General features: G+C 40.0%; 2 protein-coding genes across 3 annotated transcripts in view; both read right to left on the bottom strand.

Annotated features, from left to right (window-relative positions):
* Positions 1-246: 246 nt before the first annotated feature.
* Positions 247-1,530, bottom strand: LOC306883649 (G-protein coupled receptor 151-like; the record flags this gene model as incomplete). The annotated part of the gene is made up of 1 exon (XM_079439011.1): positions 247-1,530. One exon carries the CDS (start codon positions 1,528-1,530, stop codon positions 247-249), a length of 1,284 nt encoding a protein of 427 aa, XP_079295137.1.
* Positions 1,531-3,083: 1,553 nt separating this feature from the next.
* The window catches only part of LOC306883647 (serine/threonine-protein phosphatase 2A 55 kDa regulatory subunit B beta isoform-like), a 58,062-nt gene continuing 44,610 nt past the window's right edge, over positions 3,084-16,535 (bottom strand). For both annotated transcript variants that reach the window (XM_079439008.1, XM_079439009.1), the window contains exons 2-9: positions 15,993-16,090; positions 12,664-12,829; positions 12,064-12,176; positions 8,327-8,504; positions 8,042-8,206; positions 5,423-5,592; positions 4,845-4,936; positions 3,084-4,738 (exon numbers count right to left, since the gene is read on the bottom strand). In XM_079439008.1, coding sequence (XP_079295134.1) covers positions 4,459-4,738; positions 4,845-4,936; positions 5,423-5,592; positions 8,042-8,206; positions 8,327-8,504; positions 12,064-12,176; positions 12,664-12,829; positions 15,993-16,090 — 1,262 coding nt within the window. In that variant the 3' untranslated portion in view covers positions 3,084-4,458. The remainder of the gene's footprint in view (positions 4,739-4,844; positions 4,937-5,422; positions 5,593-8,041; positions 8,207-8,326; positions 8,505-12,063; positions 12,177-12,663; positions 12,830-15,992; positions 16,091-16,535) is intronic.

The following is a 16,535-nucleotide window of genomic DNA, read 5'->3' as shown; positions in this document are numbered from 1 at the left end:
CCCATTTTAATATATAATACATCATTTTGTAACAACATAATACAATACAAATTATACAGTCATTTCAAAATACTCAAGAGATCATATCAAGCCACTTTTATCTTGTTCAGAAGAGTTAAACACAAAAACAAATAAGATATGAATGGTCACAATGAGGGAGCCAAGTTCAGGTGAGGTCTGATCTGTTGTGTGTTTTTTCATTCTTTTGTGTTGACAAAATGTAAAAGAACAGGGATTCTCGCTTTCTTACTGTTTTTCTTCTTTGGGATCCTGATGTTCCCAGGGCACAGGATCATTTTCATGTAACTGAGAGCCAATCTCCCTCTCCTGCCAGAACTGCTCTACATCTTGCAGTACTATTCCATCATTGTTGGTTGGGCTCTCCTGCAATCCTCCACTCTGCTCCGGTTGCTTCTCAGGCTTTTGCTCCTCTGTTCGCACAGGTTGGTGTGGAGGAAGGTGGGCGGACCTTTCGGGTCTTGGGGTGGGTGACTTTGGGGCAGTCGGGGTGTGTGGTCCTGGCTTGTGTTGTTTCGGTGGTTGTTTGCGGAGGGTGAGCCTTCGCCACAAGCCAATGTAGCCTTCCCTGAACTCCTCGGAGAGGGCGAGAATGATGAGAGGGTTGACTAGAGAAATGGAGAACATGAGGAGCTGGGCGGAGAGAGTGAAGAGGACCGGAGGGAAGGCACCATCGGTCTCTAGGGCGTGCCGCATCCAAACCCAGGACACCCATTGTGGGAGCCACATTGTGGCCATGGCCACCATCAGGCTGAACAGCATCAGGGTGAGTTTGCGGGATCGGATCTGCGTCCGTAGGTTCTGGGTCTTGCTGGACCTGTGCTGGCATCGTCCATATGCCCTCCAAAAATAAAGTAGGGCGAAACTCAAAGGCATGCAGTAGGCCAGAAGAGGGTACGCCTTGACGTACACAGACATGAAATCGTGGGCATCGGCTGGCACTGCTTGAATACAAATCATTCCACTTGCTTCTCTTTGCAGGGTGGAAAAAAGCCACTGGGGAATGGGGAGCACACACGCCAAGAGCCAAGTAAAGAGTAGGACTACCAGCATAGCCTTCAAACGGATGCTTACCTGCTTGGTGGGGTTATTGACGTACCTGTAGCAAGCTTTGGCCATGATGGCCACGGTAAAGCTCTTTGCAGCCATACATGAGTGCAAGAACCAGTCACAGGTCTTACAGACAAACAATCCCAGGGTCCAGCTGGCACGGGAATAAGCAGTGGCTTTGAAGGGTACAGCAAATGCCAGAACCAGACCATCAGCTAGCATGAGGTTGAGGATGAGAGCGTTGATCAAGGACAGCTTGCTTTTACGCGCATTGGTGATCAGGACACCTATAGCCGTTACATTCCCGGTGAAACCCAGGACGCAGATGATTCCCAGCACCACTGGAATCAAAACCCTCAGATCTCCGTGATCCAGGTGCTGATATCCACTTCTCTCCAGAAATGAGCTTCTATCCACGGAACTGTTCCCGGCGCTGATGTTCATAGCAGGTAATTTATCCATTTTCGCTGTGAGAGATTGGTAAATGGAGATCAATTTGGCAGTATGTGCAGAGAGAACGAAATTCTCTCTCTCAAAACTGCGTCTATACGCGAATAAACTCCGCGCGCTTGTGGAATTGATCAGTCTCCGCGCGCTTGTGGAATTGATCAGTCTCCGCGCTCTCTTCGCGCTTTTGACTAGATGGCGCGAAAGCGGAGCGACTTTATAACGGATGTTTTGATTGACAGGTGCCGTGACAGCGTTTAATTTCGCCTGCAGCGATCCAACCGAGGCCAATTAAAATGATTTCGGGTAAGAAGCAGTGACTGCTACTCACTGAGTTAAACTTATTGCTTCTATTGTCACTGGAAATGATGGATTTCTACTATTTCCTGCCGAAGACAAAGGCTTGATGATTGCAAATGGAAATATGGAGTAGGAAAGTGAATTAATTTTTACCTCAGCAAAGACGTTGAGCTGAAATAATGTAGCTATGTTGCTTACTTTGTCACATTTAATGTTATGGTAACACTTTATATGGAGTTATTTGCACCTTTTATAATGTTTGCCATATTTAAACCCGATATCGTGTATTTATATCAAAATAAGAGGAACGGGATGGTTTTAATTGAGTTGTTCCTCATGGTAGGTTTGTTTATTGTAGGCTACATTTGAATTTAAGCAAGCCACAAAAATGAACATGGCCAGCCAGGAAAAACACAGGTTTTTGTCGCATTAATGGGGCATGTTGTCACACTATGATTGTATGTGAATGTAGGCCTGTAAGTTAGGCTATTTTCCTCTTGAACTAAATTTACTCTAAATTTACAGCTATAACAAAAATTTCGTTATACTGAAATTTTAATTAGAATTCAAAGAATTCTAATAATTTAAAACAAGAATTAGTGTAATTAGGCTTTTGACTTAAATTATATTGAAACTTTTATGGCTAGCTGTAATCCCTTGCAAAGAAGTGTAATTACAGTTTTAATTATTCATATGCAAATTGACGAATATATTATGAATATAATAATTTATATTTGTTAATGTCATTATTAATGAAATTTATCACTATTCTTTCAATATTTACCAGCCAAAATACTATGCTACACTCTTTAAAAAAATCCATAAAAATAGGGCACACTGGTGGTGGTCGAAGAGAGACCCCCTATATGATTGTAAAGCGCTTTGGGTGTACAACAATACACAATAAAGTACTATATAAATGCCTCATTCATTCATTCATTCATTCACAATGCACTGTATTAATTTGAAGGATTTTCCTTATTTTATTTGTATTTTTTACAGGTATTTTACCCTTATTTCGAACATTTCAGTGAACTGAAGTGGATTGAAGTTGTCAGTTCCTAATATTCTGTCAAATATCTCCTTTTGTGCTGTGCAGAGGAAAGAAAATCATAAGTTTGGAACAACATGTGGGTGAGGAAATTAAAGCATTTTAATTTGAATTTGCATGAAGTGTAATTTAAACAGTATGTCTGTTTCTTGAATTGTCACACGAGGGCGCCATTGTTTAATTTACATGTAGTGAAAGTAGAGCAAGAAACGGATCAATTTGATTTCAACTTTTTATTTTCAACGAATTCCATTAAGCATAAAGACTGCATGGCAAATAATTGCATGTAGATACATTCTGAGCTATAAAACTTTGTTTCATTAAGAAGTTTACATCTGAAGTGTTTTTTGTTTTTTTCTTCAGAAGAGAACATTACTGGTTCATTTGTACATAATAACATAATAAAATTCCCTGATATCATTTAACCTTCATGTATAGGCTACATCATGATACCGGTATTTCTGTCATCCTCAGGCCAAAGTGACGTAACTGAACGATGACGTTTTAACAGTCTCAGACAAATGCAGCGGAAACAATGGAAAAAGATGACGTCTGATTGTTACAGGTTAATTTGATGGTACAGAACAGATATTTTCTTCATTGGCTTATTATAGATGACATGTTACATGCAATAATACTTTTTACCCAGCACGGCACTGAAGAAAAAAAAAAATCAGGGTATACTGTAAAGTTATGAGCATACTGAGATAAAGTGGAGAGTATAATGCAAAATTCAAGTACTTCAATTCTGTGTACTGAAAATCCATGTCGCTGCAATTCTTTTCCCTTCTTACACAAAGCTATTTTTCGCATTTCTTGTAAAAACATTCACACTTCACAACCCAAATACCACCCTTCCGAGAAACCTCCCACCCTCCACCCCGTCTGCCACCCAAGTACCCACATACTGTACGAAAAGAAGGCACCACAGCTTAATTAATGGTTACATCAAAATAAGAGGACAACATGAAATGACAAAACATGACCAGTGGGATTGACTTTTACTTCAGAGCTCCTTTCAAGAGGAATAATCAGGTCGCAAGGGACTGTGATTCCGTCCACAGATTGTTTGTTTCGACACTACAATCAGCGCAGATCACATTCTTAGTCTATTACGAATCAGTCAGACATTTCAGAGGAAGTTGAAGGGCATTAAGATTCAAAAGTTTTATTTTTTTGTAAAGGCACCCCTTTGTTTCCGATGCCAGGATGTCAGCGAAGGCCTGTCTTTTTGCCTTATTAAAGATTCTTCATATCATTGCAGTGAAAATGCACATTTGTCCAGATTTAAAGAGTCAGGCATTTCCTTCCAGCAGAGAAATGAATAAATACGATAAATAAACAAGTTCACAGAAGGGGAAATGCAGATACTTAATAGAGGAAGAATGATTGTGCAGGGCAGGATGCTACTTGTTTGTGAAAGTCTGGCAGCATCCTTGCACATGGCCAGCATCTGTCCATACTTCTCCCTACATCATAGGTAACTTCCTGTTTCTCATCACAAAAGACACCTTGCAATCTCCTGCTGAGCTGCAGCATTTTGTTCTTCTTTCTCTCTCTTTTCAGGTACTTGAGGAGGTGGTACAGTTGTGCTAGTTGACCTTATCTTGGAATATGTAAAGGTTATTGGTGGCTGCCACAGCGATGATGTTCTCAGAAGGATGCCAGGCAGTGTGGAGAATTTTCTTGCTAAAGTCCAGGCTGTCCACACTGATTTCATCTTTGCGACGCTTTCCGCCCACACACACCTTCCGTGGTTTCAGGATCGCCCGAGGCTTGCTGTTCTCCCGGGACGCCTCCAGAGTCACGTCACGCTTCGTATTACGGTCGAACATTCGGAAGAAGTTGTTGTAAGAACCAGTCATGATCACACTGAGAACAGAACAAAGCAAAAATCAGCAATATTCATTATTAAATCATTATTTTGATTTTGAATAATTGTGCATTGATTTATTATTCTCAATTGTAAAACACTGACCTGTCTGATCCATTCCAAACACATTCAAATTTGTCGAAGATGCAATCATTCTCATACAGCGAGCACAGCTTACTTCTTAGGTAATCATGGACCTGGTGGATGAAATGGTGACAATTTTGATGTTAATTTAGTAAACACTGGTTTCGACATCTAAAAAAAAAAATTCTCTTTTTAGACTGATGTGACTTTTAAATACCCCATCACATAAATTGACGAACATTTCCTGTGTTGTCATTTTCTAGCCCATTGGTGGAAGATGGCCTGATTGAACAGTCTGATGAGGTTTGAGAAACTAAAGGTATCAGCGAACCATGATTGGAGGAAGGTAATGATTATGATTCAAGGGACAGGATGTTCTCATTCTAGAGAGCATTTTATTACATTTGTGTAGTGCAATATTTTTGGTCTGATTTCTGAAAGACAAATATGAATTTATAAATGTGTATGTGTGCTACAAGTCTTTCTTTGTCTTCCAAAAGATCCAAATATAATTTAACGAAGCCCTTAAAATCCAGGGATTAGTCTTTAATACATTGTTAAATGCATATAGTTTGCAATTAAATTACCCAATGTCATACCTGATAGGTTTCCAGTGGTTTGCTCTCCATGTTGAGATCCCAGACCTTCACTGTCAGGTAGTCACGTGTCATCAGGTACCGTCCACTGTGGCTGAACTTTACATCAGAGATGGAAGAGATGATTTCAGAGAAAAAGGAGCGATTGCTTGGGTCTTCTGGCTCCTCGAAAACTAGAAGAGAATAATAAGAAATCAAATACAGAAATGTTAAAATGACAATAAAACATCTCGTCCTCATTGAATATAGCATCTCACGCATATATTATCACAGAAGTAAAATGGATTGCGAGTGCTGTTTTACGTTAGCTTTAAAAACAAGCAACTTTCCAAAGAAAGTTTTCCTGAATCACTTTCACTGTTTGCTTCCCAACACGTCATAAATCTGCTTGGCTCACCAGGGAAATAATACACCTGTCAGAGCAGAGAAACGGATATTTATCATCTACTATCGATTATCCTCTCACTGTTTTGTTGACTCAGTTGCAGATTATCCTGTGATGTGTCTGCAGGCGTCTACACAGCGGATGAATAAACACGGGCAGAGGGGGACGAAACAGATCAATGCTTGCAGGGAAATTTGAGCACTGGTGGACTGCAGGTGTTTGTCATGAGTGTGCCATGTCACATTGTGAGCTTGTCCAACTGCAGTCTTGCTGGGTGTCATTCAGATGGGGCTAATGAGTCCTCTGGGGAGAGATATGAGGGGCTACGGCCCTCTGTCTGCACTCCGCTGCTGCTTGGAGCCCTGCTGGGCTTGGTTAGCCTCCCCCGTCTGACACCGCAGATTGATTTTTAAGAATATTCTCTAGGATGCCTGGAAGATTTATTAGTGTGGATGGAAGGAGCAACACACCCGCACACACTATGCAATGGAGAAGACATTGAGGAGGTCTTTCCTGAGGCAGACTGGCACATCCGCCTGCTGTGAGATCATGTACCAAGGAAAAAATTGACAGATGTGTGTATAATTTAGGTCAGTGTGGTGCTGGAGATACAAACCAAGGCAGCTAAAACCGAAGCCCTCACAGTTGTTACCCCCTCCAGCAAATCTGGCCTTTTAAAATTCATCAGCAGTATGCAAATATCTATTCAACAGTATGTGAAAACATGGACCAGTGAGCACGTCGATAAAATGAAGGAAATGACCAAATTCTTTCAGCGGTGTGAAAGCTTATAGGCACAGCTATCTGCCCTTGAGCATTGATTTTTATGCCAAGCTTAAATGTCAATGCATTCAATCTGATCATCAAATGCACATGGAAGCCTCCCGCCATAAACTGGAGACCAGAGAGCCTATGCCTTAAGAAATGGAAATGTGTCAATTTGTAGTTATCAATTCAGCCATGTGCAGCCAAAGGAGATACCACTGTATACCACCAGTACAAGTCCATCAGTCTGCATTGTGTCCAATCCCCAAATAAAATTAGCCAGTTAAACTCAAGGAGATGCAATCATATTAAAAATTAGCATAATCCTCACCTCCAACGCCCTCGCCTTAGGTGGAAGAGAGGCTAATCCCTGTCATGGCGTTTGTAGTGGTTGTGCTCTCTAGAGACAACAGTGTTTCTGGAGCTGTACTGGCCCTTGCATTTGTAATGTTATAATGAAGATTGGAAGAATGCAGGAAGGACTTATTTAAAAAAAGGTTTACAATATGTTAACAATTTTATAGAAACGTTATTAGTGGTGCTTGATAAGGCAAGCATTACTATTACCTATTGAGGCTTTGTTCAAATCCCTAATCCTAAATATTAAACGTTGATGCATAATAACTCATCCTGCACTATTTGTGTTAGAGACATGAATAATAAGTCAAATCCTACAGTTCGGTGAGGAGATGCTGTGCTATTACTTTTCTAAGCAATTTTTCTTTTCAAAAGTTTCTTTCTGCTGCATTTCAGCAGATTATCACAGTCAGACTAAACAACCAAAAAAAAAGATACCTTTTCTAAGATATTCACATTCATAGTGTACATGCATGCATATGTTCAGTAGTACGCTGGTTTTCAAAAGTTTGGGGTTTGTAAAATTTTTTTGCAAATGTTTTTAAAAGAAGTCTCACCAAGGCTTCATTTATTAGATCAAATATACAGTAAAAACAGTAATACTGTGAAATATTACAATTTAAACAAACACTTTTCTATTATAAAATATATTTTTTAATATAAAAAGATAATTTATTCCTGTGATGACAAGGCCGCATTTTCAGCAGCCATTACTCTAGTATTCAGTTTTCTTCAGAAATCTTTCTAATATGCAGATCTGGTGTTCTAGAAAACACTTGATATGCTTCTCAGTATTTTTGTGAAAATATTTTTTTAGGATTCTCTTAAATATATGATCCCAAACTTTTGAATGATAGTGTGTGGTAGTCTCATGTATGACTTTTTGGTTACACTTTATTTCGATAGTCCACTTTAGATATTCTACTAACTATAAGTAACTTTGTAACTACATGTCAACTACGTGTCAACTAATTCTCATTAATTTGCAACTACATGTCTACTAACTCTCAGAGCAGACTGTTAGGGTAGGTTTAGGGTTAGTAGAATAAGTTGACATATACTTGCAAATTTTCTCATAGTCAGTATGTTGTGTGACTTTGTTGACATTGACTTACATTTTGAGTGGTTGTCACAGAGCGCTGATGCCCTCATGTCACACAGCCGTATGGACCCTTTACTGCTACTGTAGACGAAGGTGTTGCACTGGTGAGGGTGAAACTCTGCTGCCGTTATCACCTCCGTCAGCTCCTCCATGTTCGCTGGCTTAATGTCTACAATGTCTGAAAAAGCAGCTCAGGAAAACTCATCAACTTGTAGTAGCACAATTAATGGGCCCACTACTGAAGGTAAACTTTCTATTACAAAAACAACTTGTCAAATTTAATGACATGAAAGGATACTGAAGCTTCTGTTTGTGATCTCCAGGTTCCACAGGTTGATCCTCAAGTCATCGGTGGACATAAAGGTCTCAAAGTCGCTGTTGACAGAGATGGAATTGATGTGGTATGTGTGTGCATTGGAAAACACTCTCCGAGATGTGGCCTCAACCATGAGGTCCATGGGCTGCAGCACTGGCACCTGAGAGAAGACAAGAGGAAATAAAGGTCAGAATCTGCTGTAACAATTACAACAGTCACAGTCGTCCTTTATCCAAAGATTGTTGGTCATATCACCACTAGGGACCCTCTTGTCGTTCATCAGAAAGAACTGGGACATGCATAATAAACCACATTTCTATTTAAAGAATGCTGAATTAAGCAGCAGGTCAGAACAGAGAGACAGTTTTGCTTATTTTTATATTAAATTTTTTATTCATTTTAAAAGTATTATCACTTTTCAGCCATCAAGTATGATATTCTGGACTGTAATGCAAACTAAAGGCAATTGACTGCATACATTAATTAACGCAGGGAGGAAAACTGAACTCCTCAAACCATATCATGGGGTCTTTAATAATTGGTAGAACTGATTAAAAATGCAAGATTAACCTTTTTTTTTTTTTTTAGAGTTCTATATTTGGCACCTCACATCTAATTGGGGCTAATGACCATTATGATGGCGCTCGATGTGCGTTTGGAATTTTGTGGGCTGGGACCATCCAGCGGGACACATTTTATAAAAGTCCACTGAACTACACTTCCTGCTGTGAGCTGGTGTCCAGAACAGCACCAATGCACCACACGCTGGTCTTAATTGCAGTATGCAGATGTGGCCTGTTTAACTGACGCTGATGTTTAGAGGCAGCACATGTCGTTCCAAAAAGAGAGTCACTCATTACCACATCACAGAAGCACCTCTGCCTTATGTGAGAGGCATTCAAATCAGTCCTTAGCTCTAAAATTTCCCTTTAGGCTTTTAAACCACTACTGTGATGTTTCAGCTGCTTTCAGATACTGAGCTGAAATGAGGATGCCTGCAGTGAGCTTTTAAAGTTGAATATGTATATTAGGTTGTTTTGGTTTAGCTGTGCACGCTCAAGTGCACACATTAGAATTTCATGTGCTGTTTGTTTATCATGCTGACAGATTTATGTCATCCTTTTATTAGTCTCGGCATAAGATGGCACACCCATGGACCACCCACAGTTTATTCACTGACCATCTGATGCTTTCATAAGCATCTGATATTTTCAAGGGTACAATTTATGGCTTTTAGGAAGAACTAGTCAATGGATTTGACATGTTGTCATCAACAGTTTAAAAGATAAGGCATCTAGTAGCAAGTTAATCTATAACACTTTGTGTACTAAGAGTTCATTTGCAAAAACAATTAAATCCATTTTTAACAATTTTCAAAAATCTAATTTTTTCATTGTGCGTTCCAATTAATTTCAATCAAACTGCAGTTGGGTTATTTTGATTAGGTGCAAAAAAAAAAAAATGCTAGCTAACACAATAAAACAAAAACATAATCATGATAGCATAATAAATTCATTTTTGTATTAGTTATGTTTTTCAGCAGTTTGATTGTTATATATATTTTTTATCATAATATGAATTATATTAATAATAAGAATTTCAATAATTTGAAGTTTGCTGCGGCCAAATACTGGACCCTTGCCCCCTGGTTGAAAACCATTGCTTTAAAACAGCATTAACTGTCAGTTATTTTTCAGTTATTTTTTTTTAGCTAGAATAAGATGGAAACTTTGTTGATAGACTTTTAAAAATAAAGTTAGTTTTCACTGTGACTCTATAAAATAAAAATTTTTGGGTTCCCTAAGGACCTTCTAGTTAACAATTCTCAAAATATTTTTAATAATATAAACAATCCCTTATATAGCATTATAAAGAATATGCACTGGAACGTTTCCATTAATGTTAAAGATTCTTCATGGACCCATCAGTGCCAATAAAGGTCCTTTATTTTCACTATTATTTATTATTTATACTCAGATGTCCGGCTACAGGAATCTGTGCTTCTCTTTACATATAAAATAACTGTGGAATCTAAGGAGGTCCCTCTGTTTCTAATGTCTCTTGAGGCAAAATAACCTCCTGTGCCAAACTCAGCAGTCCCACATTAGTTCAAAGAGCCAACAGATCACACAGGAGGAAAGCAGAGAGCAAAAGACCATGGAATAGATAAGAAAACACATTTATTATCTACCACTGAGACGAGCAGGGGGATGGGGGATTGGCCAACACCTTGCTTTCAGTTTTTATGGCACAGACAGCATTAGTAGGTCAAATATCACAAGAATCCATTTTGATTTGCTGTATTGTTATAAAAGGTCAGGTATCCGCTGGCTTTAAATGGCACACTGGTCACATCTTGTATCACGTCAGCTCACGGACTGCAGAAACTAGACCATTGCAAACCTTAGGGGTAAAATTGCACACTGAGACAAGAGTAAGATCACAGTGCTGGCACTAGAGACTGCCAGAACACATGACATGTGTCTCATCTCTTCCCTCCTCCCTCACTACCGGAGCTCCACGATAAACCCATCTCTGCATCTCCACCACACATACATTTCACGGTCCAAATGGGATTGCCGCCTGCTCCGTGCCATCACCCCGGTGTCAGGCTAATCTTCTGCCCGGACAGACAATGGTGGAGGAGTGGAGTGCTTTAATCCATTAGGCCGTGGAGCAGAAAGCAGACACCGCACCAAACATTAATGGGTACTCGGAGTCGTGCCCTCTTTGTATCTGTATTCAATTTGGAGAGATGAGTGGAGAACGAGTGAGAAGGAGAGCAGAGGGAGGAATGATTGTGAGCCCCTTCACTGCACATTATCGTCTGTCTTTGTCCTTGCTGTTTGATTATGAATGAATGCCTTTTGGTGGCTGACAGCTCATCATTTGTCAGCATTGGTGCTGAACACAGAGAATGAGATTTTCATGTGAGAATGTGAGCGAACAGCAGCAACTTCTCAGAGCATTAATGAGAACACGCACCAGCAGATTTATAATAAACCTCTTGACTTCCAGGTACGAGATTGAAATAAATGTATTTCAGTGGAGGATGAAATGTAACTATTCAACTGTTTTCAGCTTCTTCAAAAACCAGATTCTCCAAACGCTAACTACATATTTCAGCACGCATTACTGTCAGCTAAACCACTGAAAATGTAGACACAACCTTGGAAGAACATGTAAAATCAGAAGAAATTAGATTGTTTAAAGAAAATGAAGCCTGTTTTAAAGGCTATTCATATTTCCTCTATTGTGACAATTTTCATGACAATTAAGGACATTCTCTTTTTTTTTTCTCATTACTGTAATGGAAAAACATATATCATTCTTATTACTGTAATGCAAGTACTTTAATAAATGAATAAATTAGTTGAATAGTAATGTATTTATAATCAATGTAGTTTTTGTTGTACAAAGTTTCATTTATGCTGATTTAAAAAAAAAACTCATTATACTACCCCAATGAGAATTTAATGATAATGAGAATTATGGTAATTAATTATAATGAAAATAATATCACAAAGCAAATGTTATTAATGCTCTTAGATATAGGCTTCACTTTATGCAAAATATAATGTCTTTATTTTCTTTTGTTCACTGTCAGAATCATGTTCTGAAATATTTAGTGAACAGATATAATAAATATTGAGTATCCATATTAAACATTTTGCTCATCTTTGTGTATTTGCAGGTGGTGTTAAGACTAGCATGCTAACCCGTAACGTGGTGATGGTGGCTGGGTCTCTGAATCTTCCATCTTCATCCTTTAGGTTATATCCCTCTGGTCTCTTATCCCTCTCGCTGATCTTCCACAGTTTCACAGTTTTATCTGAAAATAAACCATTACACACAGAGCAGCTTCAGAATACCATTTGGAAGGAAGCATAGCATGATAAGAAGAAAAATTGAGAGAAAGAAGCAAATAAGAAGGTGGGCAGTGGGAAATTTTGCAGTCTGTGGGACACAATCTGGCACACGGCTGGAAAAGATCCAGCACCAACAGAGAATGTAAACCATAGCCATACCATCTGAACGCGGGGAGATGTATGATGTCATTGGAAGGCTTGACTGTTCCCTACTGTTCCAACAATCTTTTGTTAAAATGACAGCAGCTATCACATATAAATAATAGCTCACATTAAGAATGAGATCCTAGTTTGCAGTCCAACACATCTGTTATTCTGATTCTGCTTGGACCTCACAGGCTTTCAAAATATATTATTTTGTGCTCCACAGAAGAAAGTCAGTCATACACATTTGGAGAAATGTGATGATGAGGAAACTGACTGCAACAGAGATCTCAAACGTGGACTCACCATTGGTGGAGAGCAGGAAGTAGGCAGCATTCTGCTGAGGCAGCCAGCGTATCTTATTGATCTTCTCCTCAATCTCTAAACTCTTCAGGTAGTCAAACTCCGGCTCGTGACTCTGAAACGTGCTGTAAACATTATACTCCCCACGTCTGTGAGGCTGGTTCTTGCTCTGTGGGCGAAAGGAGAGAAATGCAATCATCTACGTTGAGCTGTGTAGCTCATTACTAGCATGTGTTGTGTTTTGCTTGTATGTAGCTACTATATGTGGGGGGAGATCTGTGGTAAAATAACTACATTCTTATTGGTAATGGAAAGCATAATCAAATTAGTCAAAAATATATAATAAATGAACACGCAAGGGATAAAGGATGTGTAGAACTTGGCAAATAATGAGCACTGAGATCAATGCAAATCTGCAGAGCTTTCTGCCTGTGAATATCCCATAATGTGCTGCTGATTCTGTTAACAGCTAATTGTAGGTTTCCTGGTCACAGTTGGACTATTACATTAATGCATTCGCAATCAATGGTAGACTGGAAATAAGGAAGTTTTCACGTTGGGAACCATCAAAATCAATAATTGTGTAAACCACTCATGCAGTTGAATTAAAGTAAACAGAGAAGGAGTCCCTCTCTAGAGGGGGCTGTAAGAATCTACCCGTGTGTGTGAAGTAGTAGCGCTTAGGGTATTGCGCAGAAGGCGGCATAGTCATATGTCACTGTATTGGCTGACAGCATAGCATCTATTTTAGTGGAAGAATAAAATGAATTGAACAGAAAAATCCTGAATGAGTGGTGTAACTACCTAAAATTTGTATTGTTACAGTAGTTCAGCAGTGACAGTTTTCCAATTACAAGCTACTTTTTCCAATGAGTAGCAGTGTAGCGTGACCAAACTCCAAAACATTGTATTGCTCACAGCTTTACTAAATGGTTCTTTGTCTCATATAGTATGTTGGAAAGTCCAGTTAATTTTAGTGAATCTGGTTCCTTTTGGGCTGTGTATGTAAATGAATGGATTCAAAAAAGGATTTACTGACTCTAAATACCATTTTAGGCCTCTTAAAGCTGAATATTTCTGGTGCGTACAGGACACTTTCTGATCATCTGTCACTGGCACTGTTTTCTAAATGTGATTCAAATAGCTACATCAGTAACCATATTAATTTAGGATGAATTTAAATGCTGTTGTTTATTAGTACTGTATGCTTTTAAATCTATTACTGTAGGTGTGGTCTAATTTCATATTTGTCTAATTGTGTATCTAGTTGTAGTTAGTGTAATTAGTTTTAAACTTGAACATTTAGTTTTCTGTTAAGGTTTGCCGTTTAAGATGCTATCACCTTAACTGAGGTAAAAAAAAAATTGGTGAACTATCTCTTTAATTTACTTTAGTTACTTAATGTTACTAGCTTGTAGTGTAGCTAACTTCTAAACTTCCCCAAAACTGTGCTCGCTGTTCCCTGTTTGCACCTGACAAAAAAAGCTTCACGTCTGAGCATGTGCACCTGAGGTTTATAGAGACCTCACCTGTGTTACTATTGTGTGTCTATTGAAACCCTGTTAAAGGCCACAGGAAGTTGTGTTACAGTGTGCGGCTCTGTGGTTTTTGCTCACACAGTAAGAAAAGCACTGATTTTATTGACCTGCTGTCTTGCTGTTGTCACGATTCGTAGGAGCAAGGATACGAGGAGTAGGTCAGAATAAACAGTCTTTTAATGACGCAATTCAACTCAGGAACACGGGAAGACATATAGACATAACAGCAGATAAAGGAACCAGGGGAGAACACAGGACTTATAAACAGGGAACGTAATCAGGAAGAACTGAAACAGGTGCGGAGTAATTAATCAAAAACTATGGAAACTAATAATTAGAACAGGAACTAAAACAAATATGGACAAACAGGAACTCAAACATGTTACAGATCACCCCCCTCCTGTAACAGTACCATCAGAGAGCCTCCAGGGCGGATCAGGGAGCCAAGGCTGAGCAGATAGTTCGGGAAGCCATGGTGGATTCAGGGAGTTCGGGGAGACATGGCAGAGCTGGCAGCTCAGGAGGCTATGGCGGATCAGGGGACTCAGGAGGCCATGGCAGATACTCCGTGGCCTTAGCCGGCTCGGCCACCAGGGCTACGGGCATATGGCCCCCCCCAAAAAAAAATTCTTAGGGAGATTTAGGAATTCTGGGGGAACTCTGGAGGAGTGGGCGCAGGAGAACACTCTGGAGGAGCGGGCACCGGAGGGCGCTCTGCAGGAGTGGAGCTGACGGCCACAGGAGGCGAAGGAGACTCAGGAGACTCAGGAGAGCATCCTGGAGAGGACTCTGGGGAGAGGACAGGAGCCGAGAACTCCGGGGGGAGCGCCATATCCATAAGCTCGGAGTTGCATGCTGGAGCCAATACTGGAGGGCTTGAGTGAGCGGCGGCTGATAGGCTTGACTGGGGAATGGCAGACGGACTGGATGGCGGGCTGGTTCTGGATCGGGGCTGGACACTCTCCAAACACCGGAGGATCCCTCCCTCCAGCTCAGTCCAGTAGTGTCTGGGAGGTCCACGGGGCAATGGTAATTGGCCCCGATCCAGAACAAAGAGTTCATAGTGGCGTCATCCAACGCCGTACTCGCGGCGATCCCGCAGAACTCCCGTGCATACTCCATAAGCGGGAGATCTCGGCGGGCCAGAGCAAAAAACCGTGCGGCGGTTTCCATAGCCACGGGGAGAAACAAACAGGCAACAAAAAAACTTTCAAATACGGAAAGAAAAAAAAAAACGCAGGGAACAAGTCAGTAGCCCCTCACTGCAGTACAAAGATCCAGGGGGCGGGGTTGGATCCACATCTAGGGGGTGGAGATGGGTGGGTTTATGGATCAGGGGGTGGAGACGGGTAGGTTTAGGTCTATGTAAGGTGGGAGGAGTTGGATCTAGATCCAACCACACCCCCTGGATCTTGTGTTCTGCAGTGAGGACCATATCGAAAAAGTCGCCACTCACTTTCTGTTTGGTCACTATTCGTAGGAGCGAGGATACGAAGAGTAGGTCAGAATAAACAGTCTTTTAATGACTAGTAATTCAACTCAGGAACACGGGAAGACATAGACATATAACGGCGGACAAAGAACCAGGGGAGAACACAGGACTCATAAACAGGGAACGTAATCATGAAGAACTGAAACAGGTGCAGAGTAATTAATCAAAAACCATGGAAACTAATAATTAGAACAGGAACTAAACCAAATATGGACAAACAGGAACTCAAAAATGTGACAGCTGTGTGGCACTCTTGTTTACAGGAATGAATGCATATGAAAGTTTTCATGGTTTTATCTTACCTCTTGCTCCCTTTGGAAAACCACAACTCTTCCTCCCTTGTCTCCTGTGGCCAAGAGCTCTCCAGTAGAGTTGAACTCCACAGTAGAGATGATGTCAGCTGTAACAGAATACAAGAGAGCCTTTATGTATACAAGACTTACCACTCTTTTTAAAGGATAATGTACCAGCTGGTCATTATCGTAAAATAAACCACAACATGTTGATCTTGTATCTCTCTGAAGAGGTTTATTTGGAGGTTAATGACTGTACATTATGCCACTTAATACACGGCTACTTACTAAACACATAAATAGAGATGAAATGTTGATTTGAGTGTAAATTATTTTATTATATATCAAGAAAGAGACTGTGGAGTAATAGAAAAGATTAAACTAGGTAGGTAATTGGTCAATTATACTGTTTAGCATCATAAAAAATATTGGCTAACACTTTAGTGTGGGACCAATTCTCGCTACTAACTAGTTGCTTATTAGTATGCCTGTTATTAATATATTGGCTGTTCATTAGTACTTATAAAGCACATATTCTGCATTTCCATATTC

This window comes from Barbus barbus (assembly GCF_936440315.1).
Source record: "Barbus barbus genome assembly, chromosome: 17".
In the NCBI taxonomy this organism is placed as follows: Eukaryota; Metazoa; Chordata; class Actinopteri; order Cypriniformes; family Cyprinidae; genus Barbus; species Barbus barbus.
Note: the sequence above shows the minus strand (reverse complement) of the source record. Positions and strands in the feature narration are given on the sequence as shown.